The following is a 27,916-nucleotide window of genomic DNA, read 5'->3' on the forward strand; positions in this document are numbered from 1 at the left end:
GATGAAGGAAATAGATGTAATAGACTTGTCTATTAAAAACAGTAAGTAGAAAGTAGTACACAGAAATGGTTATTACTTGACTTTGTAAATGTTCTGCCTTAGGCCTTGTCAATGCTGCTAAATGGCACTCCATTTGCCTTTGTTATTGACCTTGCTGCACTTGCTTCCCGGCGGGAATACCTCAAACTTGACAAGTGGCTAACAGATAAAATAAGAGAACATGGGGTAAGCAGTAAGCAGGAATTGCTCATTCTTAAAAATTTGGTTGCTAAAATGTCTAAAGACACATTTAAAAAAAAAACAAAAACAACAAAAGATGTTGAACCCAGGACCTGGCACATGCTAGGCCATTGCTTTACCTCTGAGCCACATCCCTGTCCCAAAAAGCCCCTTTTTAAGATGACATATAAAATCTTATTTAACTGTCGTTTGTTGTAGATGGTAGTTACATTATTTAGTTATTTCAGTTTGAAAGCATTTAAGACAAATGTAAAATACACTGAAGCATTTTCTTTTTTTTTAAAGGAGCCTTTTATACAAGCTTGCATGACTTTTTTAAAGAGAAGGTGCCCTTCTATTTTGGGCGGACTTGCCCCAGAGAAAGATCAGCCCAAAAGTGCTCAACTTCCTGCTGAAACTCTAGCAACAATGTTGGCTTGTCTACAGGCTTGTGCAGGGTAAGAAGAATATACTTGGAAGTGACTGTATTGGGCCAGGCTTGGGGTGGTATATGCCTGTAACTCAGGAGGTAGATGGTGGATTATTATGAGTTTGAGGCCAGCTTAGTCTTCCTGATTGAATTCCTGACCTGCCAGGGCTTTGTGGAAAGATCCCGTGTAAGCTAGTGCAACCAATCAAAAAACTGTGTCTAATGACGTTGAGTTGGAGAAAGCGAGGTTTGAAGGAATGATGGGGTGCCATGGGCAGGTGGGTCTCTGAGTTCCTGGCCAGCCAGGGAGAATAGTGAGACCTGGTCTGGAAAGAAGTGGGGGTGGGGAGGAAGGAATAAAGGAAGAGGAATTGTTGGTTTTTAGGACCAAGTTACTATAGTATTAACAGTGTGTCTTAGCACCCCTGCTGGATGAAAAGACCATTTCTTTGGCTTGTCTTCTCATGGTGTGTGTTTTTATTTATGGTTTTTTGTTTTGTCTTGTTTCGAGACAGGGTTTCTCTGTGTAGTTTTGGTGCCTGTCCTGGATCTCACTCTGTAGCCCAGGCTGGCCTCGAACTCACAGAGATCCGCCTGGCTCTACCTCCCGAGTGCTGGGATTAAAGGCATGCGCCACCACCGCCCGGCTATTTATGGTTTCTTAATTCTGTCTTGAAATACATATATGGCTTATTGCTATGTCATACTGTCTTAATTAAACCGTCCTTTTAGTAAATGTTGACATTGAGAGTAGTAGGAATTAAGAACCTTCCAGTTTTTTGCCGGGCGGTGGTGGCGCACGCCTTTAATCCCAGCACTCGGGAGGCAGAGCCAGGCGGATCTCTGTGAGTTCAAGGCCAGCCTGGGCTACCAAGTGAGTTCCAGGAAAGGCGCAAAGCTACACAGAGAAACTCTGTCTCGAAAAACAAACAAACAAAAAAAGAACCTTCCAGTTTTCTTTTTGAAGTACCTTGAATTTCTATGTGACTTTCAAGGTCACTTGGTACATTTCTGCAGATTGCAAAGCAGCTCTGGGGTCACAGTTCATGTGTTTCATCTTCAGCTCATAATTAGGTCTTGCAGGCCTGTTTTAAAACAAATGATTGAGATTAGACCAACAGTAATGTATGAGGTAAAATTTTGTACAAAGTAGGTTCATCAATAAATTGCCATCCTAATAAAATTAAGACTTCCAGTCCTTGAACTGGGATGTCTTTGTATTTTAGTTCTTTGACTATTTTGTTCTGTGGTATTTTCGGTATACAAAACTTGTCTGTCTTTGCTGATTAAAACGATTTTATTAAAAATTATCTTGTACACATACATCTCGTTTGTGTGAGTGCACTTGTGTGCAAAGGGGTGGAGGTCAGAGGACAACTTTATGGAGTCAGTTCTTTCCTTCTACCATGTCAGTTCCAGGGATCAAACTCTGGACATCAGCTTGGCTTGGCAGCAGGTGCCATATCACTGGCCCCCTTGTTACATTTATTGCTGGGTATTTTATAAAAGATAACATCTATAAATGTAGGCAACTTTCTGATTTCCTTTTCCTTTTCTCTTTCTTTCTTTCCTTCTTTCCTTCTCTCTCTCTCTCTCTCTCTCTCTCTCTCTCTCTCTCTCTCTCTCTCTATCTTTCTTTTTTTTTTTTTTTTTTTTTTTTTGTGACAAAGTTTCTCTATATAGCCCTGGCTGTCCTGGAACTCACTATACAGACCACGCTGGCCCCGAACTGGCAGAGATCCACCTGCCTATGCCTCCTACCACCACCAACTGGCTTATGTTCTGGTTTTCTAATCCAGATGTTTTTTATTTCTTATTCTTGTCTTACATGATGGGAATGAAGCATTATTTTGTTCCTGATTTTGGGCAAAGTGTAAAGTGCTTTGCAATGTTGATACCTGTGGGTTTTTATAGGCTTCCTTTTTCAAGTTGAATTCCCTCTGCCTTTTTGAGTTTTTATCTTTTTTTTTTTTTTTTTTTTTTTTTTTGTCATTTTCGATTAAGTCTCACTGTGTTGCACAGGCTGGCCTAGAACTCATTATATTCACAGGGCTGGCCTTTAACCATTAAAGCAACCTTCTTGACTCAGCCTCCTGAGTCTGGGGATTACAATGGTTAGCCCAGCTTCTAGTTCTAGCTTGAGTGGGTGGTTTGTTTTTTTTTTGTTTTTTTTTTTTTAAGATTTTTATTTATTATTATGTATACAGCATGTATGATTGCAGGCCAGAAGAGGGCACCAGATCTAATTACAGATGGCTGTGAGCCACCATGTGGTTGCTGGGAATTGAACTCAGGACCTCTGGAAGAACAGCCAGTGCTCTTAACCTCTGAACCATCTCTCCAGCCCGAGTAGGTGGTTATTATGAAAGGGTTTTGTCAAAGTCCTTTGTGCTATTTGTAAGATGTTTGAGTTTTGTTTTTTATTCTCTTGGTATGTGATCTTGTATGCTAGTAAGATTCGGAAGGTTAGACTTTATCTTCCTAAATCTCACGTGGTAATTGTGTACATCTATGTTTTGTATGCTGCTGAGTTATATTCACTAGCATTTGAGGGGTCTGATGTTGGTTTTTTTTGTGGTTTCTGCTGTATTTGTGTGGTACTCTTGACTTCAAGAATTGATCAGTGCTTTCCTGAGTTTTCTGAGTATTGGTGTTTATTACTGTAAACAAGATTTCACTCTGTCAGCTGGGCTAGTCCTGAACTCCCAGACTTAAGCAGTATTTCTGTTTGAGCCTCCTGACTGCTGAGATCATAGACGTGCCCCCTTTGTGTGCTGTCCCCCATTTCCTAATGCCACTAGTCAAATATGTCTTTGTTCAAGTGCATTGTTTACCAAAAATTTTGAAGATAACCCAGAGTTCAGAAAATCCCAGTGGTAAATGAATGGCAGGTGCAAGGGATGAGATACAGTTGTAGCCATGTGCTCCAGAACATCTTATTAGATACCAGATGGATATCTTTAGATATTCTGGGAAATAACAGGCATATATTTGATTTTTCTTCTCCTTGTAGGAGTGTTTCTCAGGAGTTATCCGAGACCATCCTCACCATGGTAGCCAATTGCAGTAACGTAATGACTAAGGCCAGACAGCCACCACCTGGAGTGATGCCAAAAGGTCGCCCTCCTAGTGCTAGCAGTCTGGATGCCATTTCTCCTGTTCAGGTAATGGAATGAAACCGTTCTTGTCTGCATTGTTCATAGGTTCAGAATAGACCAAGCTTCTGCATCTTCAGTAACCCTTTGAGTTTATTATACTTTAGATACCTGCATGTGTAGCGTATTTTAACGGAGCTCCTTCCATAGGCATTATAACTGAGAATAGACTTTAATAATCAACTAGCTCATGAATGAGAGAAAAGATACAAAACCACTGATTTAGGTAAATGAAGAAGGTTTCTTTTTAAAATTAGAGTTACACTCTGGAGAGAATAAGCACTGCCTTTGAATCTGATGTGTCTTGTTTGTAGCTTCACGGGCCAAGCAACAGTACTAGAGCATAACGACTTGTTATAACTGGGCTCTTCAGCTCTCAACTGAACTGCTCTTTTAAAAACAAGGTACATTTAAGTCACTCCCTGACATTGCCCACCCCATTCTCTTTGGGAGCAACATATTCCACTTCTGTTTCAGATGCACTGAATGGCAGGTTGGGGTTTAGGGAAGGAAAGGCACTTAGTGACTCTTCAGTGTCTACTTTAGAAAAGACACTGCTTGTCATTTCCCATACTCATGAAGTGTGAAGTAGTGCTACAACTCAGATAGTAGTTAACTAGATTTTTTTTTAAATCTCTGTGAATAGCACATCTTGTTTTTGTTGCTTCTTTTAAAAATCAGAGGTGATCTATTTTAACCTTAAAAATTATATAATCTGAGCCGGGCGGTGGTAGCGCACGCCTTTAATCCCAGCACTCGGGAGGCAGAGCCAGGCGGATCTCTGTGAGTTCGAGGCCAGCCTGGGCTACCAAGTGAGCTCCAGGAAAGGCGCAAAGCTACACAGAGAAACCCTGTCTCGAAAAACCAAAAAAAAAAAAAAAAAATTATATAATCTGACAATGTGTTTTAACTGAAAGATAATTTCTAATACTTTTACTGTGTTGTAAATAAAACAACAGGTTGAAATTAGTTTTGATTTAATAATGTAATATCTGCCCAGTATTATTACTAAAAGTTTAGTAGTCGAGCGATAGGGCAAATTATCTTGTAATTTTGTAGTCTCTTCCTGTGGCTCTGATACTTTACGTCAGGACTTAACTCTTTAAACCTATTACTAAGTAGTATGTAAAATGACTAGCAGATTTGATACTGTTAAATTATTATAATTTGTGGGTGTTGAAGTGTAAAGATTACTAAGAATCACTACATTTGTACCATATCTGCCTTTCGTCAAAACATATATAATACATTGTTATGTTTTTCTTTAGATTGACCCTCTTGCTGGAATGGCATCTCTTAGTATAGGTGGTTCAGCTGCCCCTCACACCCAGAGTATGCAGGGTTTTCCTCCAAATTTGGGCTCTGCATTCAGTACCCCTCAGTCACCAGCAAAAGCATTTCCACCTCTCTCAACCCCAAATCAAACAACGGCGTTCAGTGGTATTGGAGGACTTTCATCACAACTTCCAGGTAAGGGGAAGTTGGGGGTGGTAGAATTGGTTGTAAATTTTAGTATGCCCTAGTTAGTAGTGTATGCTAAAGGGTTTGGAATGACTGGGAAAAGAAAAGTACTCAAGCAAGATGTCAGCATCTCAAGTTAGGGAGAAGGAAGCATATTGTTTAATTTAGTTCCTCTTAATGGAAATAAATGATTAGGATTTTATGACAGTAAATTCAGTATGAGAAGAATTTTGTATTACCAAATCATAGTATGTGTAATGTGGTGCTCACTTAGGTATTAGTTACACTTTATGTTACTTTTTGCTGCTGGGGATTTACTACTGGACCAGTCACATGGTAATAGTGTGAATTCAGTTTTATGAATCACAGGCAGAAAAGACTATACATACCAATTCAAGCTTTTCTTCTGCCTGACTTGGACTGTATCCACATAGAAAATACTGGTCTATTTTTAATTCCTTCTCTGTATTACTGATTTGTAATTTAACAAGAAAGTAAAGTTTATATCTTTTTCCTCATACATACTTCTCTTGTGAAGGCTGTAAGGTAGGACACCCAAACCCAAGGGATGAAGTGTCATGAAGAAGTGACCTAATTACTGCTGCTATATGTTCTAGACCTGATGATTAATTTACTTCAACTGAGACCACTGGGCTTGTTAAAGCCTTCCTAGCAAAGATGGAGCTGTTAGACTTTGTACTTCTTGTTGTTCTTTGCTTAGTTTTGGAGTTAGAGTTGAGGAATAAGTAGAGAAATTCTGGCTCATGATAGCTTTGAAATGGTTACATGACATTCTTTAATCGTTGTGATCTTGAGTAAGTTGGTATATATTCTTTGAGAGAGTACCTTTAAAATTACATATTTAATACTGTAAATGGTGGGGTCAATGAAATGGCTCAGTGGGAAAGGTCCTTGGATCCTCTGAGCCCATGTAAAGGTGAAGGAGAAAAGCAGTTCCGGTTTGTCCGCTCAATGCCACACTTGTGCATTGGCACACCTGTCTTTGTATGTACATCCTGTGCACACAGGAAGTGAAGAACATAGGTACTGACTGAACTTGTGGCTGCCTTCATTCTCTTTAGTAGGTGGTCTTGGCACAGGAAGCCTGACTGGTATAGGAACTGGGGCTCTTGGACTTCCTGCAGTGAACAACGACCCTTTTGTACAGAGGAAACTGGGCACCTCTGGACTCAACCAGCCTACATTCCAGCAGAGTAAGATGAAACCTTGTAAGTGGTAGTGTTGTCTGTGATTGTGAGGTGTGACTGATACATGTAAAAAAGTTTTGTGTGTTGTCCTTAGTATTAGGTAGACAAAAACATTTACTTACATGTTGATAATAGTCCTCATTGGATGATGTATGTCTTTAGATCTGTGGGAATACACAAATTTGAATTAATAAAATAAAACTAGAGCTATTGCTATTTGTACTCTGGATTGCCAGAACAAAATGATAGTTAATAAGAGGTGGTTTCCTGAGGGTGTTAGCATAACAGTAAGAGTTGGTATGGGAGAGGGAAAGACTTGGAGTTTTCTTTCCAGTTTTGCATACAAATCATCCGTGTTGCATCCAGATTTATTAGTGTGGCTTTCAGGAAGTCAGAAGGCCCAGGTATGGTGTAACACGCCTTTAATCCCCAGCCTTTGAGGAAGGTGGGTCTCTGAGTTGGAGGCCAGACTGGTCTTCAGAGTGAATTCCAGGCCATCCAGAGCTACATAGAGAAACCCTTTCTCAAGTTGGGGAAAGAAGTCAGGAACAGAATGAATGGAGGAACAGCCAAGAAAATTTCAGATTTCTGTTTCAGTTAGTCAAGGTTATGAAGTAAATTACATACTAACTTCCTAGTATATGTAATTTTATTTACCTCATAAATATCACTGTCTAATATATATGATCAAATTTAAGACCCATTTTTAAGGCTCACTTCCTTAGTAATATTACCTTAAAGAAAAAAACATTTTTTATACACCCATCAGGATAGATGAATGACTCCTGTGCCTGTCTTACTACTGGACTAAATATTGATGACAGAAGAATCTAAAGAGCAGTGTGGTGGTGTACACATGTGATTCCTGCACCTGAGCAGCAGAAGCAGGTTCTAGCTAGCCTGAACTGACTTACTGTGTACACACTAGTTCTATTTTTTTTCTCAAAAAACAAAGGTGGTTAAGGACACTGGGTACTCTTAGAGGACCTAGGTTCAACTCAGAGCACCCATGTGGCAGCTCACCACTGTCTGTAACTCTAGTTCCAGGGAATCTGACACACTTTTCTGGTCTCTGAGGCATTTACACAGTGCACAGACATATTTGCAGGCAAAAACACCCATCCACATAAAATAATTTTTCAGAAAAAGCAGGCCAGGTGTTAGTGGTGCAATTTGTTAATTCTAGCAGAGGCAAATGGATCTCTGTGAGTTCAAGGCCAGCCAGAGAGGTACATAGTTGAGATCTTGTCTCCCAATAACATCATCATCATGGTAATAGTAATAATAATCATAAAATATGAACTCGCTTAAAAATGTGTGAAAGGTTTGTCTGAATGCTAATGTTTTGTAGCTTGCTTTGTGTTTATGTGTCATGCTCTATGTTGAATCATGTTTTTATTACAAAGCAGTAAAGATTACTAATCATGAGTGGGCTGTGTTAATGGTAAATATGTTAGGAGTTGTAGCCTAGTGAACTTGTTACTGCAGTATGACTTAGAAAATCCTGTAGTAGGAGTAAGTAAAGCAGTTTGTTTAAAAGTCGTTCTTGTTTGCCTGGACTACTCTAGTAGTAAAAGTATTAGAGAGATACTTGAACTTGCAGTTTCTCCCCCACCCTCCCCCTCCCCCAAAGTTAGAACCATATCAGTCTGTAATTCTCTGGGGGAGTTGAAGAAAGGCTTAGATATGTTTGCTGATAGTCTTTCCCCCTGCCCCAAACAGCCGACTTGTCTCAGGTGTGGCCAGAGGCCAATCAACACTTCAGTAAAGAGATAGATGATGAAGCAAACAGCTATTTCCAGCGAATATATAATCACCCACCACATCCAACCATGTCTGTTGATGAGGTGAGTGTCTAGATTTCTAATTACTCGTGTTTTCATAAACTGGAAATAAGTGTGCCCTTTCAAGGTTTTTAGACATTCTCTTAAGTGTTGTAGTATTTCTGTGTATCATTTGAAATCCTAATGTTTGTCTTAAGCTCTGTTTTTTGTTTTTTTTTATTGATAAATACTTTCCTTAGCAAGTCTGCTCTTGAGGAAGACTCTTGGTAAAGTTTGTGTTTGTGTTATATTTGTCTTGCTTTCCTAGGTACTAGAAATGCTACAGAGATTTAAAGACTCTACTATAAAAAGGGAGCGAGAAGTATTTAACTGTATGCTGAGGAACTTGTTTGAAGAATATCGGTTTTTCCCCCAGTATCCTGATAAAGAATTACATATAACAGCCTGCCTGTTTGGTGGCATAATTGAGAAAGGACTGGTCACTTACATGGCATTGGGTCTGGCCCTGAGATACGTTCTTGAAGCCTTACGGAAGCCTTTTGGATCAAAAATGTATTATTTTGGTATTGCTGCACTAGATAGATTTAAAAATAGGTAAGTAGATAGACTGGCATACTTCTTTCTCCCTTCTTCCCCAACCCTCATATGAAACTTGGTATCTTCCGTTCTCAGCCTTCTGAGTTCTGGGAGGTATCTTCACTGTGTGGAGCATTACATACACACATGTACTTCCACATTAAGTGTATACTGAGCTGTGCCCTCAGTTCATTGTTTGTGGGGGATGGTAAAATGTGATCTGCAGAGGTAATGGCTTCATTTATTTTATGATACTTAATTTTAAATCACTTTTTAAAAGTTTTCATTGGATCTGTTTTATAAAAGCTTATTCTGGCCTGGAAAACACAATTCTCTTTCGTCACTGACCCAAGTGCCAGGATTACAGGCCTGTGTGACCATACCTGGGCAGTGTTTTGTTTTCTAATGTGGAGTGATGTTCATGACTGCCGCCTTCCTCCTCCCCCCGTTTTGATGTTCGTCTCTTTATAACGAATAGGTTTGTTGGTGTTTCCCTGTTTGAGACACAGCTAGGTTGGCTTGAGCTGGTGCTTCTACTGTTAGTTCTGGGGTGTGCACATGCCCTGTTCCTGGCTGGTGGTCTCCCTTCGACATACTTGTCCAAATAACAATGGGGAAATGATTTTCACATAGTAGTGTCTGGGGGAAAAAACATTTTCTTTCTGTTCTCATATAAAATGATGAGTGAACAACTAAGTTTGGTTGTTTTGGCAGATTGAAGGACTATCCTCAGTATTGTCAGCATTTGGCTTCTATTAGTCACTTTATGCAGTTTCCACATCATTTGCAGGAGGTAAGTGCCCTGGTCTGTAACACTTGTTGGGTGGACAGAGGCTTTATCTCCTTTGATCTGTTTGGAGATTTGTGAGGAATACTACTGAGATGATTTTTTTTTAATAATTATTTTTTTATTATTGCATGTATATGTATAAAAACATGCACTTTTCATGGCCTGTATGGAGGTCAGAGGACAACTTCTGTGTCATTTTTTTTCCTCTTTCATGTTCATATATTTCTTGGGATTCAGCTGCAGTTCCTTGGGCTTCCTGGGCAAGTATTGTTACTGTAATACTACAGACACTGTGGTATGTTTGAAGCCAGTGTTCAATAAAAACGCTTGACATAAAGTTTGAATTTTTAAGGGTTTAAGGAATTTATAGATATCTGAGACTACTTTTTAATCATTTTTATTTTTATTTGTCATGTGCATTGGTGTTTCACCTGCATGTATGTCTGTGTGAGGGTGTTGGATCCTCTGGGACTGGAGTTACAGACAGTTGAGAGCTGCCATGTCAGTGCTGTGAATTGCACCTGGGTCCTCTAGAAGAACAGTTAGTGCTCTTAACTGCTGAGCCATCTCTCCAGCCCCCTGAGACTACTTTTTCTTTTTTCTTTCTTTTTTTCCCTTCGTGACAGGGTTTCTCTGTAGTTTTTGGTGCCTGTCCTGGATCTCAATGTAGACCAGGGTGGCCTTGAACTCCCAGAGATCCATCTGGCTCTGCCTCCTGAGTGCTGGGATTAAAGGCTTATGCCACTGCTGCCCAGCCCCTGAGACTACTTTTTAAAGTTGTTTAAAGTTGACAGTCTTGTTTAAAGCACTTTAACATACTAATATTTTATCTTAACAGGAGTTCATGGTGTCCACTTACATATTGGTGCCAGTAAGAGGCAAGGATTAAGTGAGATGGACTAAAAGAAAACTTTAAAATTATTTCTATCCTTTCATAAGTGAAGGACATATAAGACAAATTTTTCATTTCAGTTGGGCAGTGGTGGCACATGCCTTTAATCCCAGCACTTGTGAGGAAGAGGCAGGTGTTTCTCTGAGTTTGAGGCCAGCCTGGTCTACAGAGTGAGCTCTAGGACAAGCCAGGGCTGTTACACAGAGAAACCCTCTCTCAAAAAAATGAAAAAAGAAAAGAAAAATTTGCCCCCATTTCTTTAAAGAAGCCTCAATGTGTTTCCTTTTGTACCCATACAGTACATCGAATATGGACAGCAGTCTCGAGATCCTCCTGTGAAAATGCAGGGCTCTATCACGACCCCTGGAAGTATTGCACTGGCTCAGGCCCAGGCTCAGGCCCAGGTTCCAGCAAAAGCTCCTCTTGCGGGTCAGGTTAACACAATGGTAACCACCTCAACAACCACCACTGTTGCTAAAACGGTTACAGTCACCAAGCCAACGGGAGTTAGCTTTAAGAAAGATGTGCCAGTAAGTAGGTCTTTGTGCTTTTCCAGGATTTGATGGTATAAATACGTAGTAAAGAATTTGTATGTTATTTCATTGTAAGCATAAAGATCAGCATTTCTCCCCGTATTCCCCAGAGACCCCTGTGTAATATTTTAATAATGGGTTTAAGTATCTTACCAGTATAGTTATACCATGTGTATTTTCATGCTAATGGAATTTCTCTCTAATCTTTTAAAAAATGTTTCACTACCTTTATGTTTTGTTACTTATTTTGTGTTTGTGTTGTGTATGTGGAGGTCAGAGGACTTAGAATCGGGTTTCTCTTGGCATGTGGGTCCCAGGCATTAAACTCAGGCCTTCAGGCTTGCAAGGGGGCAAGTGCTTTTGTCCACAGAGCGCTGTCTTCCAGCACTTCTGTTGTCTGGTTTTCCAGTGAAACCGCTCAACCATTTTAACCAATGTATTTTATTACTTCTAGCCTTCTATAAATACAACAAATATAGATACATTGCTTGTGGCCACAGATCAAACTGAGAGGATTGTTGAGCCCCCAGAAAATATCCAAGAGAAAATTGCTTTTATCTTCAACAATCTCTCACAGTCAAATATGACCCAGAAGGTAAGCATGCTCTAATAGCCTATGAAATGCCCTCTCTTTTTCCTTAATGGATAGAGGGATTTTTTTAAAACCTTTTTTAGTTCAGTAAGTCAGGTACATGGGGTAAGTTAGCAGTTTGAGCTGCTGCGAAGGCCGAAGGTGGGACAATTACTTAAACACAAGGAATTTAAGACCAGCTTTTTCTATCATGTAGTGATAGAGAGCCTGTCTGAAAACAAAAGTGAACAATCTCTTTTTTGTCATATTGCCCCCCCCCCCCCCCCCCCCCCCCCCCCGGGACAGGGTTTCTCTGTGTAGCTTTGGCCTTTCCTGGAACTCAGTTGGTAACCCAGGCTGGCCATGAACTCAGGGAGATCCACCTGGCTCTGCCTCCTGAGTGCTGGGATTAAAAGCGTGCATTACCACTGCCCGGCCAGTCTCAATTTAAAAGGTATAATTTTAGTTGGTGGCACATGTCTTTAAAAAGAAAAATATTTTTGTAGGAATTAAACAGTATCTATTTTAGATGTATTATTTTGCAGTTGTAGCCTATTTGAACTAATGCTATGCTCTCCTAATGAGAGAAGTGTTACTTTTGCTGGCAGGTTTTTGTTTGAGACTGGGTCTCATTAAGTAGCCTTGGCCAGCCTGGAGCTCACTATGTTAACCATGATGGCCTCTAAATTCTATCTGCCGCCCAAGTGCTAGGCTTAAAGATCTGTGCCACCATGCCCAACCTTGATGGAAGTTTTCTTTGTTTTTTGTTTTAATCTTCTTCCAGAAACTATTTTAAGTGTTCATTAGACCCACAATAAGTACCGTGAGTTAGGGCTTTGACAAGCATACGGAACGGTGCTTGCCTTCAGAGAATAAAGATTAAGATAGCACTTTGAAATGACAGTCTTGAGGATTATCGTAAGAAGTGGGCTTTGGGCTGAGAGTGATGGCATGTGGTAACATAGTGGTAGAGGACATCTGAATTCGAAGCCAGCCCGGGATACAGTGTGAGTTCCAAGCAACAGACTCTGCCTTAAGGAAGGAAGTTTAATATGCTGGCCCTTGGGGTATAAGCTTGTAATACCACCACTTGGGGATCTTTTAAAATCTGAGGAGTACTTGTCAAAATATCATGGAAAGAACCAGCTTAGTAGTTCAGTAGCATGCTAAAGTTTATGGAGCTGGATGCTGTGTGGTGTGATTCATAGAACCCAGGCTTCATTTTATCTCTTTCTATTTGTACTAATTCTTGATTGCCTGTGTCCTATTGATTGGCTAGGTCGAAGAGCTTAAAGAAACTGTGAAGGAAGAATTTATGCCTTGGGTTTCTCAGTATCTAGTTATGAAAAGAGTCAGTATTGAGCCAAACTTTCATAGCCTGTATTCAAACTTTCTTGACACATTGAAAAATCCAGAATTTAACAAGATGGTTCTGAATGAGACCTACAGAAACATTAAGGTAAGAGTTCTTACATGTCTTTTTAGTAATTGCTTTAAGTTTATTTTAGCAGATAGAACTTAGGATCTTTTGTTCTTTTTCTCTTTGTTATCTATGTTAGATACCTATGGAAAGTGCTGTAGGTTTTATGATGTTTAACTACTGGGTTCTATAAACTTAATTTTAAATTATTCATGCACATGTGTGTGCTCAGGGACAGCTTTCAGGAGGTGGTTCTCTATAATGTGGATCTCCGGCTCAAACTCAGAATATCTGGTTTGGTGGCCAACACTTTGACTTGCTGAATCGTCTAGCTGGCCCAAGAATTGAATCTTTCAACCTTGTGTATTGCTTAAGTGTAATGCCCTTTTAAAATTTGTTTTCATCTTTCCATGTATGGTGGCTTCAGAAGTTTGCTTTCTGATACATGGAACTATTCAGTGTATTTGTGGGATATTATCTTGTTGACCTGGTGACACACATCCACTCTCCCTCATCTCTTTGGAGGGTGTGTGGAACATGTTCACAGTTCTCTATTGTGGGTCCCCACCCCCACCCCCACCGAGACAGGGTTTCTCTGCGTAGCTTTGCACCTTTCCTGCAGCTCACTTGGTAGCCCAGGCTGGCCTCGAACTCACAGAGATCCGCCTGGCTCTGCCTCCCAGGTGCTGGGATTAAAGGCGTGCGCCACCACTGCCCGGCCTCTATTGTGGTCTTTAAGAACTAGAAATAGCCTTACAGAAAACCATTCTACTGGTAAAGTGTTGGCTATCTAGATTCCAGACCTATTTGTGAAATAGCTTTGGTTCTGGAATTCTTTGCAGTATAAGGTCAAACTCTTATTATACTTGTTCCATAAAGTTTGACTGTTTTGTTTTTAAAGGGCCATTTATATTTGAATATGAAACTTTTTCAAGAAACAGTGAAATCAAATAGAGCTGAGATCATCCATTGTTGAGTAACCTGGGTCTGGCTTAGGAAGTAGCACTATATTTAAACCTGTGGATGGGAATTTTCCCCATTCTTGGTTACGCTGTAGTGCAAAAAGAATTCCTGGCTCCTTGTTGCACAGCTGACTTGTGTCATTTGGCTGTTGCTTTATGGAGTTAAGGAACATAATGTTCAGATTTTATTATCTTATAGTAAGGATTATTGTAATCTTTGGAAGTTCGCATATGATTTTGGCAAATTTCAATAATAACCATTTTTGTTTAGTTATTCTGTCATGCTGGGATTCCAACCCAGAGTCTTGTGTATGATAAAAGTATTCCACGTATTGAACTCCTTAAAACATATTTTCAGATGTTTGCTAGTGAACATAGTAAGGTAATATCAATATGATACATGGAATTGATCTTCTTTGGGTATATTCTCAGAATTGATAGCTTACTTTTAGAATGGTTAATGGAATTCTCAAATATGAAATTGAGAATATCTTTCATAAGCTTATTCTAATATTTATAAATCCTTAACTGTTGTAGGTGCTGCTGACCTCTGATAAAGCTGCGGCCAATTTCTCAGATCGTTCTTTGCTGAAGAATTTGGGACATTGGCTGGGAATGATCACATTAGCTAAAAATAAGCCCATCTTGCACACGGTGAGTTTTCAGAGTTTTCAGTTGGCTGGAAGGAATGTTGTAATTATCACTGGGCTTTTACAAGACTTTGACCATGTTAGGATTCTTAATTCTATGTCCAATAAGCCAGTGAGGTATGCTTGCTTGTACCCCCTTTTTCTCAGGCAGGGTCAGATAATGTATTGATGGGATTTTGAGAGATGAGCTTAGTAAGTGAGATACTTTTCCTGGGTTTTTTATTTTCTCATTTTTTTCCCTGAGGGTTTCTGGAACAGATTTTCAGCTTCTCAAAAGTTTTGTTTTAAAATTCTAGGACTTGGATGTGAAATCTTTGCTGCTAGAGGCTTACGTTAAAGGACAACAAGAGTTGCTTTACGTAGTGCCCTTTGTTGCCAAAGTTCTAGAGTCCAGCATTCGTAGTCTGGTGAGTAAATGTTATTCATGCTGAATTGTGAGAGACTGTTAACACAATTCCCAAGAGAGAGTATAGCTTTGTTCTTGTGTACATAGAGCTATTTCAATAGGTCTTCCTTAGTTGATCTTAGATATTTGTAAAGTTAGGTGAAATTATAAGACAGAATATATCAACTTTGGTGTTGTTCTGGAATGTATTGTAGGGGTTTTGTCAGGGCCCCGTAAATTTATGTGTTGAAATAATACTAAATAATGGTTTGATTAAGAGCTAGCTTAATACCATAACTTTTCTTTAGGTTTTTAGACCACCAAACCCCTGGACAATGGCAATTATGAATGTATTGGCTGAGCTGCACCAGGAACATGACTTAAAGGTAAAATTGTTGCTTCACCCTTGGAGAATTCTCTGCCTTAAGATGATTAAACTTTGTATTAAAGACAGACCATTGAACAGGGCAGTGGGCAGTGGGCATTGTACCATTGGATTGAGGGATAGTATATATTATGAAGAAAGCTCAAATTTTCTCTTCAAAATTCTAATCAAATACTGGAATTATTCAGTTAAACTTGAAGTTTGAAATTGAGGTGCTCTGTAAGAACCTTGCATTAGACATCAATGAGCTCAAACCTGGAAACCTGCTGAAAGATAAAGATCGCCTGAAGAACTTGGATGAACAACTCTCTGCTCCAAAGAAAGATGTCAAACAGCCAGAAGAGCTTCCTGCAATCACGACAACAAGTAAGTGCAGAAGTCTAGCCTTTGTTAGCCAGAACCTTCTCAAATGGTACATCTCCACATAAGGAAACCATTAAATGTCCCACGTCGTACAAAATTTTTGGTGAGCCTTCTAATTATCAAGTGAGCATAACATCTAAGGGTAGTCACCTTATCAGATTTTCTCTGATCTCTTAACATAATCTTAAGCAAATATGAGTCAGTTAATTGTGTTTGTATCATAACCAGGCTAGTTTATCTCTTACATTATTTGAAGTGTCAAAAGTACTTGAATGGCACAATAGCCTGCATTATTCCTTCAAATCTAGGGTTTGTCAGATCAGGCACATCTGCTAGGAGAACATTATTTTACCTGTATCAAGATGATCAGGACTGGGTTTAGGGGTGCAGGTCTGTAATCCTAGCACTTGAAAAGCTAAAGCCAGGAGGATTGTGAGTTTGAGGCCAACTTAAGCTACATATTTAGTTCTCACCCAGCCTGGGACCCTGACAAGTAAACGTGTGTGTGTGTGTGTGTGTGTGTGTGTGTGTGTGTGTGTGTGTGTGTGTGTGTGTGTGTGTGCTGTAGTTATGTTAAACAGTGAGGTATTGTTAGACTATACCAGCCACTACCCTGAACCATTTTCTCCCCTCCTCTTGGCATCTGACAAATTCCAAGTGAACCTGGTCACGGCTAGGTTAAAGATTGGTGAAGATAGGTACCCATGGCTAGTGTAGATTTACCCTTAAAATGTTTCTGTGCAGTCGGGTGTGGTGGTGCTCGCCTTTAATGCCACCACTTGGGAGACAGGAAGGTAGAGCTCTGTGTTCGAGGCCAGCCTGTTCTACAGAATGAGTTTCAGAATAGATCTGTTACATGGAGAAAAAACGTTTAAACAAACAAAAAATGTTTCTATGCTGTGGAACACTGCCACCGATGGACATTTATATACTTGGCTCATAGTTCATGTAGTAGCAAAATTTCTTTTTCAGGATGGGAAAGATGTGACCTCAGCTGCCCCCTTCTCAAGAGTCTAACCAGTTAGTTGAAGTAGATAAAATCCACTTAATGGCCAGCTAATTTTTGCATATATTCAACAAATGTGCTCTTATCTCTTTACACCTAGCAACTTCAACAACACCAGCTACCAGTACTACGTGTACAGCCACAGTTCCACCACAGCCTCAGTACAGCTACCACGACATCAATGTCTATTCTCTTGCAGGCCTGGCACCACACATTACTCTAAACCCTACAGTAAGTAAAACTGATCTTTCCTTCTTTCTTTCTTTGTTGAAAAGATTGATTTATCGTGTGTGATTGCTTTACCTGCATGTGTATATGTGTACCACATGCATGTCAGGTGCATCAGATTTCCTGGAACTGGAGTTGCGGATGATTGTGAGCTACCAAATTGGTTCTGTGAATCGAACCCTGGTCTTCAGCAAGAGCAGCAAGTGCCTAACCACTGGGCCTTTACTGTTCACCATCTTTCCCCTGTGACGGTTTTTTTTTTTTCTTCTTCTTTTTTTTTCTTTTCTTTTCTCCTTCAAATGTCTTTAATCCCAGCACTCAGGAGGCACAGGTGGCTGATCTCTGGGGAGTTGGCCAGCTTGGTTCACACAAATCCTGTGTGTGTGTGTGTGTGTGTGTGTGTGTGTGTGTGTGTGTGTGTGTGTGTGTGTGTTTGTTTTGTGGGATCTATAATGCATATAGTACAAGTAGGATCCCCTTGCTTGTAAAAATAGTCTCTCAGTGGTTGGGATTCCTATTTGTTCCTCTTACCCTACTCCACAGTGATTTGATTATACCAGCAATAAAATCACGATTTTGGATAATGCATACATAGGTCAAAAGATTGTTGTTAATGTATGATGTAGTAGTTTTTCTTTTGTTTCATTATCATGTTACTTTGGCCTAGTATTAAACCATTTCTTTCGGCAGACTGCAGTTTGTATATTAGAATTTCTAAGCCAAAGTCTTTCACATTTATTTTTATTTGATATGTATGAGTGTTTTGTCTGCATGTGTTCTGTGCATGTCACATGTGTGCCTGAGGATCAGAAGGTTCCACCAGATCCCCTGCAATTGGAATTACAGACTATTAGAAAGCTGCCATGTGGGGCCGGGAACCAAACCCTGGGGCCTCCGCAAGAGAAGCAAGTGCTCTCCACCAAGGAGCCGTCTTCTCGTCCCTTAGAATTGACTGTTTGTGGTTGGTTGGCATGTTTTTGTTTTTGTTTTTGGAGACAGTTTCTCTCTGAAACAGCCCTGGCTGTCCTGGAATTTGCTTTGTAGACCAGGCTGGCCTCAAACTCACAGAGATTTGCCTGCCTCTGCCTCTGCCTCCTGTGTGGCAAGGAATTGCCTTTTTAACAATCTAGCCACAATTTTAAATTATAAAGTCATGTGTCTATAAGTGAGTAATAGGTGTTTAAAGAGCAGCTTGCCTGTTAAAATCGAAGGGAATTTAAAACAAACAAACAAATAAATAAACAAACAATTAACTAAATAAAAACAACAAATTACAGGTTATACTGATGCCACCACCACCCCACCCCCACCCCCCGGTTCCTGAGTTTTTGTTAGTTTTATGTGAGCTCTGTAGTTTGTATAGCATTGAAAGAATACGAGTCACTATCTGGGTGTCTTATTTCAATAATAGGCTGATGGTGTGCTTTGTGCCTCTCTTTCTCCTTCCAGATCCCTTTGTTTCAGGCTCACCCACAGTTGAAGCAGTGTGTGCGGCAAGCAATTGAACGGGCTGTCCAGGAGCTGGTCCATCCTGTGGTAGATCGGTCAATTAAGATTGCCATGACGACTTGTGAACAGATAGTCCGAAAGGATTTTGCCCTGGATTCTGAGGAATCTAGAATGCGAATAGCAGCTCATCACATGATGCGGAACTTGACGGCTGGAATGGCTATGATTACTTGCAGGGAGCCTTTACTGATGAGCATATCTACCAACCTAAAAAACAGTTTTGCCTCAGCCCTTCGTGTAAGTTGGTTATTTTGTGTACCATAAAATTCATTACTTGTCTGCCAGAGTTTGTTTTTGCCTGTGGCATTGACTGTTACTATTTTATCCTAAAATAACCTTTTTTTTTTTTTTCTTTTTAAATGTCTTCCTCTTTCCCTCTTGGTGGACTCTTGTAGCCATTTTCATGTTAGGGCACACTTTAGCACTGAAGTACACTTCAGTTCCTGGTCTTTAGATTACAAGCTGTGTTAAGCCAAGGATCACATCCATCTATCTATCTATCTATCTATCTATCTATCTATCTATCTATCTATCTATCTATCTATCTATCTATCTATTTTTGTGCGTAGTTGTGTGCCCAGTGGTATTTAGCAGATACTCAGTACCCAAGTATTTTCTTAAAGGAAGATTCTTTGGACAGGGTCATAGCCTTGGCTGTCCTGAAGCTTATATAGAGAGAGACCAGCCTTGAATTTATAGAGATCCATCTGCTTCTGCCTCTTCAGTGCTGGGATCAAAGCATGTGTCACCAGCCTGGCTGAACTTCTATCTATCTATCTATTTATTTATTCATTCATTCATTCATTTTTAAGAAACAGTAAACAATCTAAATTGTTATAGGTAAATTAAATTCCAGTAGTTGGAATAGAGCATTATAAAGTGATTTAAAGTTACTTTGTATATATAGTCACCATACATTGTCTCTTTAAGTTATTCTTTCAAATCTCAGGTACCAGATTTAGGAATTCTTATTTCTTTATTGTTACAGTATTATTTAGTGTGTTAACCACAAATTGATAAAATGTTTAAAAGTATTTTTATCTCACAGGTGAATGAATTACATATATTTGTAGGTAGTGGCTAATACATAAGTAGTACCAGAACTTGGAATGACCTGTTGATTGTATTGCATTTCTTGCAGTACATTGTAAGATTACCTTTTTCTTTTGTTTTGTGTTCTCAATAGACTGCATCCCCACAACAAAGGGAAATGATGGATCAGGCTGCTGCTCAGTTAGCTCAGGACAATTGTGAATTAGCTTGTTGTTTTATTCAGAAGACTGCAGTGGAGAAAGCAGGCCCTGAGATGGACAAGAGGTTGGCAACTGTAAGTGTTTAGCATCTATCTTAAAGTTGTGGTTTCTTTCAATTTGAGGATGTGTCTCATAACAAGAACCTCAGTGACTTTTTTTGTTTGTAGGAATTTGAGCTGAGAAAACATGCTCGGCAAGAGGGACGGAGATACTGTGATCCTGTTGTGTTAACATATCAAGCGGAACGGATGCCAGAACAAATCAGGCTGAAAGTGAGAATTGAGTCTCTTGTCTCCTTACTTCACTTTTGCTTTCTCTGTTACTGTTGCATGAGTGCCTCCTCAGAACTAGGGGAGTGTGTCTAAATACTGCTTCTGAAGAAAGTGTCTCTAGTAGCATTTCACTTTAAAATTTCCTGGAGCAGGTATGGAAATTCTTCCCATCCCCAGAGTTGCTCAGTGTTGGTATAAAAGCTTCATATACTTCTTAGTTTTTGTTTCCCAACATGGGCTTGGTTTTTCACATTTTCTGGTATTAATCCTTTTATTGATAGTTCCTTTTTGGTCCCAACACGATGGTGAGGGTCTAGTACAGCATCAAGGGAAAATTGCATGGCACAGTCCCACCTGGAGGATTTCTAGGTGATTATTGTTGAGATGGGGCTTCCATATACAGCCCAGACCGGCTCAGTATTGTAAGCATCTGCTCTCTGCTTTCAAGTACTGGGATTGCAGGTGTGCCAACACATGTTGCTCTATGAAACAATTGCTAATGACTTTAAGTGACAATGACTCTACCAGGAAAATGAGGAAACATCTTCTGTATGGCCTATGGGCATGAATACTGGCATATGTTATATTAATGGTTCCATCAAACTCCTAATGCAAACTTTCAAAAAATAAGTTTCAACTGGGCATGGTGGCACATGCCTTTAATTCTAGCAGAGGATTAATTCTGAGTTGGAGGCCAGCCTGCCCCGTCTACATAGTGAGTTCTAGTACTATATAGAGAGACCCTGTCTCAACTCTCTCCAATCCAAAATAAAAAGTAAAAATAAGTGTCTTTTGATTGTGGAGTGGATTCTACCAAAAAAGGCTTTCTTCTCCTAAGGTTGGCGGTGTGGACCCAAAGCAGCTAGCCGTTTATGAAGAGTTTGCACGAAATGTGCCTGGCTTCTTACCTACAAATGACTTAAGTCAGCCTACAGGATTTTTAGCTCAGCCCATGAAGGTAACTACCTCACTTGGATTAAATTGTTTATAGTATGAAATATAATTTTAAAATGTATCGTTTTCTTCTTGGGAGCTTGTTCCTGGGTATAGGGGAATGGAGCAATTGAGTTCTAGATCTTTTGTTCAGTCAGCATGCCATATAGGCATTGTACTAAGTTTTGGCATTAGCTTAACTGTTAGTATTTAGCTCAGAATATCTTAACTCTTGATTTCCTTTGTACTTTTTTTGTTTGTTTTATACTTAATTACATTTGAAGGGAGAGTTTCTAAAGTTGAAAATATCAGGAAAACATTTTCCCCTTGAGAAGTTGTGATCTGTTGCCTTCTTTGTTTCTGTTAGTTTTCTTTTCTCTTTTAGAAAGAATGATATAAAGTGCCTGTACTGAGTATATGTTTTCTGAATGCTCTCTTCTCTTTTTTAAAATAATTGAAAATGTATTCATAATTTCATGCATGTGAATATTTGGAGCATATTCCCTTCTATTGTGCCCCCATTTATCTTCCTCTATTTCCTCTGGAGCTGAATTTCTCCCCAATCTCCCCACTTTCATACCTCTTTTCTATTTATTTATTTTAAATAACCTGCTGATGGGCCAGAGAAATGACTCAGTGGTGTAATAAGACATTAGCCAACAAACTTGAAAACCTGCATTTTCCTCAGGAAGGAGAAAACAGATTCCCATGAATTAGTTTCTGACCTCCACATACATCCACACTCTCACAAAATAAGTAAATGACCCACTTATTTTAAGAAGGGAGGCTTGCATGTTTGCACGGGTATGGGTAGATTTTATTGGATCAGGCAATATCAACAAACCCCTAAAGAACAACTGTCCCTCTCCCCAGAGCCATTAAGTAGGGGAGGGGCCTCATGTACTTCTCTTCCCATCCGTGGTGCAGTAATGTTGATGAGCTCCATCTTGTGCCTGTGACCAGAGCCTCTGTGACTTCCTTATCATATCCAAAAGACTTTTGTAGCACACTTGTTAAAAATCTGCCTCTTAAACTCTTGTACCCCGTTTAAATATTCCCTGAGCCTTGGAGGAAGTGTGCTTCCATGACCACCCCTACTTGCCCCTCCCTTTAACAGAACCCTGGCATTACAGACACATGCTTCTGCACCCATCTTTACAGGCTTCTAGAGATTTGAACTCAGGTCTTCATGGTTACAGGGCAGGCTCTTGATACATTAGGCTATCTTTTCTAGGCCAGTAGTATGTTTTTAATAGGAAAAGCACATTGCTGGGCATGGTGGTGTGTGCATGCCTTTAATCTCAGCACTCTTAAGGCGGAGGTAGGCCAATCTCTGAGTTAGAGCCTGTCTGGTATATAAAGCGAGTTCAGGACAGTGAGTTCAGGACAGTCACACAGGGAAACCCTGTTTTGAAAGATGAAAAAAGAAAAAGAACAGTGATGCTGTATTTTCACTCTGTCCAGTCATGCATTATAACTTGGAAGACTGAAGTTGCAGAATGCTTACTGGATGATACACGTGCTGTGATCAGTCTTTTGCATTAATGATATTATATTCTCTGGTCACTTATGTCAATGCTATCTATGCTTTGCACTCTGAAACATCTCTGCTCCAGCCTTACATTACCCCCACTTAGAATACAAAGACTGAGTAGATCAGGAAGGGGCTTGTGTCTTTGAATGAAAAACATAAGCTGGAGAAATATGCCGAGGACTGACTTCTATTTCATTGGTACATTGTGTCAGTGAAAAACCTTAAAAATGTTTGCTTATCTCTGGTTATTTCTTTTTCTAAAACAGCAAGCTTGGGCAACAGATGATGTAGCTCAGATTTATGATAAGTGTATTACAGAGCTGGAGCAGCACCTACATGCCATTCCACCAACTTTGGCCATGAATCCTCAAGCCCAAGCTCTACGAAGTCTTTTGGAGGTTGTAGTGTTGTCTCGGAATTCTCGAGATGCGATAGCTGCTCTTGGATTGCTGCAGAAGGTTTGTTTTAAGCTATGCTTGTAGAAAGAAGTAGGTTTATAGACTTTGACCTGTACCTAAATCTATATTCTTGGAATTGAGTTTTAAAGATTAATATAAACCAAGTTTAGTCGATACTCCTCAGCACTGTAGAATGTAGTTATGGCAGTTAGGAATGGCTAGGTGGGACATCTTTTCCATATGGTAATATTTTCTTGGAAGTATGATGAATGGAAAAGCTATAAGAAGACATACCTGTTGATTTTAAGTAAATTGATAGAAGTATTTGGGGAATGGGCATGTTAGATTAGGAAGACCTTAAACTTTTGACTGCATAGAGACTTGAGACAGCAAATAATAATGATTAAGTTTAAACTAGATGGAAGTTGAGAGTGGAGATAAGGATTTTGAAGCTTCAGAAATTATGTAATTGTTTGTGTTTGATTTCCAGCTTGCATAGTTAGTCGAGTCCTATATTTTCTATGGTTGTGAATACTTTCTTCTGTTCATAGGCTGTAGAGGGTTTATTAGATGCCACAAGTGGTGCTGATGCTGACCTATTGCTGCGATACAGGGAATGCCACCTCTTGGTACTAAAAGCTTTGCAGGATGGCAGGGCATACGGATCACCATGGTGCAACAAACAGATCACAAGGTGGGTAACCTTAGTAAACTAATCATTACTGGGCTAATTTTATCATTATTTTAGGTTTTTAATTTTTATTTTACATACATGAATGTTTTGCTTGCATGCATTATGCATTGCATGCTTGCATGTGTACTACTTTGTGTATGCTTGGTGCCTGCAGAGGACTCCAGAGCTCCTGAAATTGGCAGGAAGGATGATTTGTGAGCCACCGTGTGGGTGCTGGATAATCGAACCTGGGTCTTTTGCAAGAACAAAAAGTATTCTAAACCACTGAGCCATCTCTAAGCGCCATGGACTGGCTTTTAATATACATAGCCTATTTCTAGATGTTTTTCTTTTGCCTACAAGATAAATGGGGCTTTCAATTTCCTGACTCTAAGGGGTAAAAATTGTTGAGTGGTTCCAATATGTGCCTTTGAGGAATACATTTTAGGTCATTTGTTTTCATTTCACAGTTAGTAGCATTCATGGTAAATACTTTAGTGCCTTGAATGAAATCCCTCCTACTTCCCAAAATTTGAAAACAAAGCCTGGGCTGTTTGTTTGTTTGTTTGTTTGTTTGTTTTTTGAGACAGAGTTTCTCTGTGTAGTTTGGGTGCCTATCCTGGATCTCACTTTGTAGACCAGGCTGGCCTGGAACTCACAGAGATTCACCTGGCTCTGCCTCCTGAGTGCTGGGATTAAAGGCTGTGCCACTGCTGCCTAGCGCACCTCGGCTGTCTTAACATTAAGACTTAATTGCATTGGCTGGAGCTGTTTGCTGAGTACTTCATAAGTGCTAAGCCTAGGTTGTACTTCAGTATCCCTAGCCTGCTTTTACTCTTTTAGTTGGTTGGTTAGTTGTTGGGTTTTTTGTTTTGTTTTGGTAATCTTTTTTGTTTTTGTTTTTGTTTTTTTTTTTGTGTGTGGTTATTTTTGTTTGGTTTTTGCAGTTGTCACTTAAGACATCTTTGTGTAGAACACATTGCCAATATGTTTAGTATGTCTTTTTTAGGTGCCTAATTGAATGTCGAGATGAATATAAATATAATGTAGAAGCTGTGGAGTTGTTAATTCGAAATCATTTGGTTAACATGCAGCAGTATGATCTTCATCTCGCTCAGGTATGGAAGAAATTTAACTTGAGTGGACTAAAGGATTTACAGAGTGCTTTTATTTTAATTGTTATCTCTCTCAATTGCTGTGTTGCCAGTCAATGGAGAATGGCTTAAACTACATGGCCGTGGCATTTGCTATGCAGTTGGTAAAAATTCTGCTGGTGGATGAAAGGAGTGTTGCCCATATTACTGAGGCAGATCTCTTCCATACCATTGAAACCCTCATGAGGATAAATGCTCATTCCAGAGGCAATGCTCCAGAAGGGTAAGAATGAAATAAATGCTTTGCTTTCCTTGTGCACTCAGAGGTCTCTAAGAGCTTTAGAAGTTAATGTACAAACTAACATTATTTTGTGACTGTTTCGCCTAAAACATAATTTTAATTAGGCCTAATGTCCTGAAAGTGTGAATGCTTAATCACTTGCCTTCTTGATAACAGAGCTGTGTATACAGTGATTGATGAGTGGGCACCTGGAGATCAATTTCAGTCAGTGAAATGCTTGCAGGAAGATCTCAGTCCTGTCCCTAGCAAGCTCCCACCCTTAAAGCAAAGTGAATTGATACACACTTGGAATTCTGGGCTAGACATATAGGTGGTATATTAATCAGCAAGTCCAGGTCCCAGTAAGAAACTTTCTCAAAAAACAACATGGACAAAATCCTGCAGCAATAATAACCAAAGGTTGTCCTCCAGCCTCCACAAGAATGTGCACATGCATTCACGTGTACACACAGGAATGTACATGACACAAAACAAGTGTAGCTGTGCACACTGGTAAGGTCAGCACTGGGGAGGCAGAGACAGGTAGGTCTTAGGACTCATTGACCAGCCAGCCTAGCGTACCTGAGTTTCCAAGTTCTGATAAATGTTCCAGTTGTGTATCTATAAAATAAAGAACACTGGGTTAACTGATTTTCAATCTGAATTTATCATACTAGATTACCCCAGCTGATGGAAGTAGTGCGATCCAACTATGAAGCAATGATTGATCGTGCTCATGGAGGCCCTAACTTTATGATGCATTCTGGGATCTCTCAAGCCTCAGAATATGATGACCCTCCAGGCCTGAGGGAGAAGGCAGAGTATCTTCTGAGGGAATGGGTGAATCTATACCATTCAGCAGCAGCTGGCCGTGACAGTACCAAAGCTTTCTCTGCGTTTGTTGGACAGGTAGAGCTTTTGGAAAGAAAGGTGCTTTTTATTCAACATAAGTAGGGTGTGATAACTCCAATATTAAAGTTCAGTATTGTATACCTGTGGTCAGAATTATCTCCATATTCATGCAAACCAAAATATCACCACCGTGCTCTGTTAAATTAATATGGCCTATGTGTATTTCCTCACTGTTGATCATAGCTACTGTCCTTTAGTCCTATTTATCCCATTCTAGTTATCATAGCTACAATGTGTGGTGGGTTAGAAAATGAATAATGAGCTACAAAATATTATTTAACTAATAGTCACCAGTGATGGATTTTGAGCCAATACATTAAAATTTCAGAAGTGTCTGTCTGTCTGTCTCTCTCTCTCTCTCTTTCTCTCTCTCTTTCTCTCTCTCTCTCTCTCTCTCTCTAGGTGTGGGTGTGGTTTTACCAGAGTTTCTGTGTGTAACCTTGGCTATCCTGAAACTCACTCTGTAGAGCAGGATAGCTTTGAACTCACAGAGATTCCCCCTTGCTTCTGCCTCCCAAGTGCTGGGATTAAAGGCTTGTGCCACCACACCCAGCTAACACATTTTAAAAACAAGATACAACAAATCCCTTTTTAGTCATAGAATATTTTTAGTGTGTGTGTGTGTGTGTGTGTGTGTGTGTGTGTGTGTGTGTGTGTGTGTGTGTGTGTTTTAGTATATTTATTGAATCTGATGCAAATTAAAGTTTGAAAGTGTTGGGAATTGAGCTGCTTTCTAAAAATCAGGCTTATCAAGTGTCTTAATATGAGACAGACAACTAAGGCAACTCTTAGAAATTAAAGCAGTTAATTGGGAGCTTGCTTACAGTTTTCAGAGGTTGGAGTATGGTGGCATGCATGGCACTGGTGGAGCAGTAGCTGAGAGAGACATCTTGGGCCTGGCATAGACTTTTGAAACTGGAGCAGCAGTGCCATTCTGTAACACTGTTGCCAAAACAAAAAGCCCACCCCTAGTGACACACATCCTCCAACAAGGCCACACCTCTAATTCTTCTCAAATAGTACCACTCCCTGGTGACTAAGCATCCAAATATATGAGTCCATGGCGAATTAAGTGGTTTCAGTGGGCTGGAGAGGTGACTAGGCAGTTTGGAGCATATACTTTGTACTGTTCTTACAGAGGACTGAAGTTTAGTTCCCTGTGCTGACATTGGGTAGCTAACTCTAGCTCCAGGGACACGTCACATCTCTGGTCTTGGCAGACAAGTGCACACCAACAAGCATGTGTGAGCACTCAAACATAATAAAAGTAAATATTTATTTAAAAAAATAAGCAGTTTATAGAATAAACTGGAAAAAAATAGTCGTGGTCCATTTTGTATTCTGTTTTTGTTCATTACGGGCTGTTTTCAGTGATGTGGTAACAAAGAGGAGGAATTAGTTTCCTAGAATTTGTCAGGAAAAGTACTTTCTTGTACTGGCCTTAGAATTTCTTTAATAAAACTATACAATATTGTTCAGTAAACTATAACACTTGACTATTTCTTTTTTGTTTCCTCAAATTAAAACCAAAAGTTGGTTGTTTTGCCAAAGAAAGATTAATTAGTTCTGTTTTTAAATACCTGACAATTAAGTGAACTTGTTAAGAATTGAATTCACTTTTCAGCATGAATGAGACTGGTAAACTATGTCATGTAAATTTCTTCGCTAAAAGAATCCAGGAAATTCTAAAACATAGGTCCATTGAAAAGCTATCATCTTAAGTTTATAGTTTGATTTCTCATTCCATTGGAAGAAATCAAATGCGTGGGAGTTTGTGGCATTGCTGTGTCGCGGTTGTGGATGTGGTTCCTGTCTAGCTTCTCGCTGGCTGTCACCTGTTTCTCTTGGGGAGCTACTGCAGCAGACCTTCCGGGAGTTCCTTTTTACTTCTTGTGCTTTGCCATGCACGTGTTCTTTCTTCCACTGCAAAGTTTTCACATCTCAGTGTGGAGTAAGATCCTTTTGTTGGCCTTCCTTCATAATTCAGCCTGTTTAGCTGTTCTGTTGTTTATCAAGACACTTCAATAGTTTAAGATTTCC

The 27,916-nt window shown here is 39.7% G+C and overlaps 1 protein-coding gene and 2 non-coding genes across 10 annotated transcripts in view; all 3 read left to right on the plus strand.

Annotated features, from left to right (window-relative positions):
- Nucleotides 1-27,916, plus strand: part of Cnot1 (CCR4-NOT transcription complex subunit 1) — an 89,643-nt gene that overhangs the window by 47,477 nt on the left and 14,250 nt on the right. Inside the window, exons 15-39 of one of the 8 annotated variants that reach the window (XM_076571655.1) lie at nucleotides 103-225; nucleotides 526-677; nucleotides 3,663-3,813; nucleotides 5,073-5,274; nucleotides 6,348-6,494; nucleotides 8,196-8,320; nucleotides 8,565-8,851; nucleotides 9,548-9,626; nucleotides 10,815-11,045; nucleotides 11,503-11,643; nucleotides 12,899-13,078; nucleotides 14,539-14,655; nucleotides 14,948-15,058; nucleotides 15,345-15,422; nucleotides 15,610-15,787; nucleotides 16,891-17,021; nucleotides 18,468-18,764; nucleotides 19,714-19,854; nucleotides 19,948-20,052; nucleotides 20,891-21,010; nucleotides 22,786-22,977; nucleotides 23,469-23,611; nucleotides 24,600-24,708; nucleotides 24,798-24,967; nucleotides 25,642-25,894. In XM_076571655.1, coding sequence (XP_076427770.1) covers nucleotides 103-225; nucleotides 526-677; nucleotides 3,663-3,813; nucleotides 5,073-5,274; nucleotides 6,348-6,494; nucleotides 8,196-8,320; nucleotides 8,565-8,851; nucleotides 9,548-9,626; nucleotides 10,815-11,045; nucleotides 11,503-11,643; nucleotides 12,899-13,078; nucleotides 14,539-14,655; nucleotides 14,948-15,058; nucleotides 15,345-15,422; nucleotides 15,610-15,787; nucleotides 16,891-17,021; nucleotides 18,468-18,764; nucleotides 19,714-19,854; nucleotides 19,948-20,052; nucleotides 20,891-21,010; nucleotides 22,786-22,977; nucleotides 23,469-23,611; nucleotides 24,600-24,708; nucleotides 24,798-24,967; nucleotides 25,642-25,894 — 3,963 coding nt within the window. The remainder of the gene's footprint in view (nucleotides 1-102; nucleotides 226-525; nucleotides 678-3,662; nucleotides 3,814-5,072; nucleotides 5,275-6,347; nucleotides 6,495-8,195; nucleotides 8,321-8,564; nucleotides 8,852-9,547; nucleotides 9,627-10,814; nucleotides 11,046-11,502; nucleotides 11,644-12,898; nucleotides 13,079-14,538; nucleotides 14,656-14,947; nucleotides 15,059-15,344; nucleotides 15,423-15,609; nucleotides 15,788-16,890; nucleotides 17,022-18,467; nucleotides 18,765-19,713; nucleotides 19,855-19,947; nucleotides 20,053-20,890; nucleotides 21,011-22,785; nucleotides 22,978-23,468; nucleotides 23,612-24,599; nucleotides 24,709-24,797; nucleotides 24,968-25,641; nucleotides 25,895-27,916) is intronic. The other 7 variants (XM_076571659.1, XM_076571657.1, XM_076571661.1 and 4 more) reach the window with 7 other exon arrangements.
- On the plus strand, nucleotides 4,082-4,216 carry LOC121829902 (small nucleolar RNA SNORA50). The gene has a single exon (XR_006072955.1). It is a non-coding gene; the product is annotated as a small nucleolar RNA SNORA50 (small nucleolar RNA).
- Nucleotides 14,041-14,176, plus strand: LOC121829901 (small nucleolar RNA SNORA46). The gene has a single exon (XR_006072954.1). It is a non-coding gene; the product is annotated as a small nucleolar RNA SNORA46 (small nucleolar RNA).

This window comes from Peromyscus maniculatus, chromosome 5 (assembly GCF_049852395.1).
Source record: "Peromyscus maniculatus bairdii isolate BWxNUB_F1_BW_parent chromosome 5, HU_Pman_BW_mat_3.1, whole genome shotgun sequence".
Taxonomy (NCBI): domain Eukaryota; kingdom Metazoa; phylum Chordata; class Mammalia; order Rodentia; family Cricetidae; genus Peromyscus; species Peromyscus maniculatus.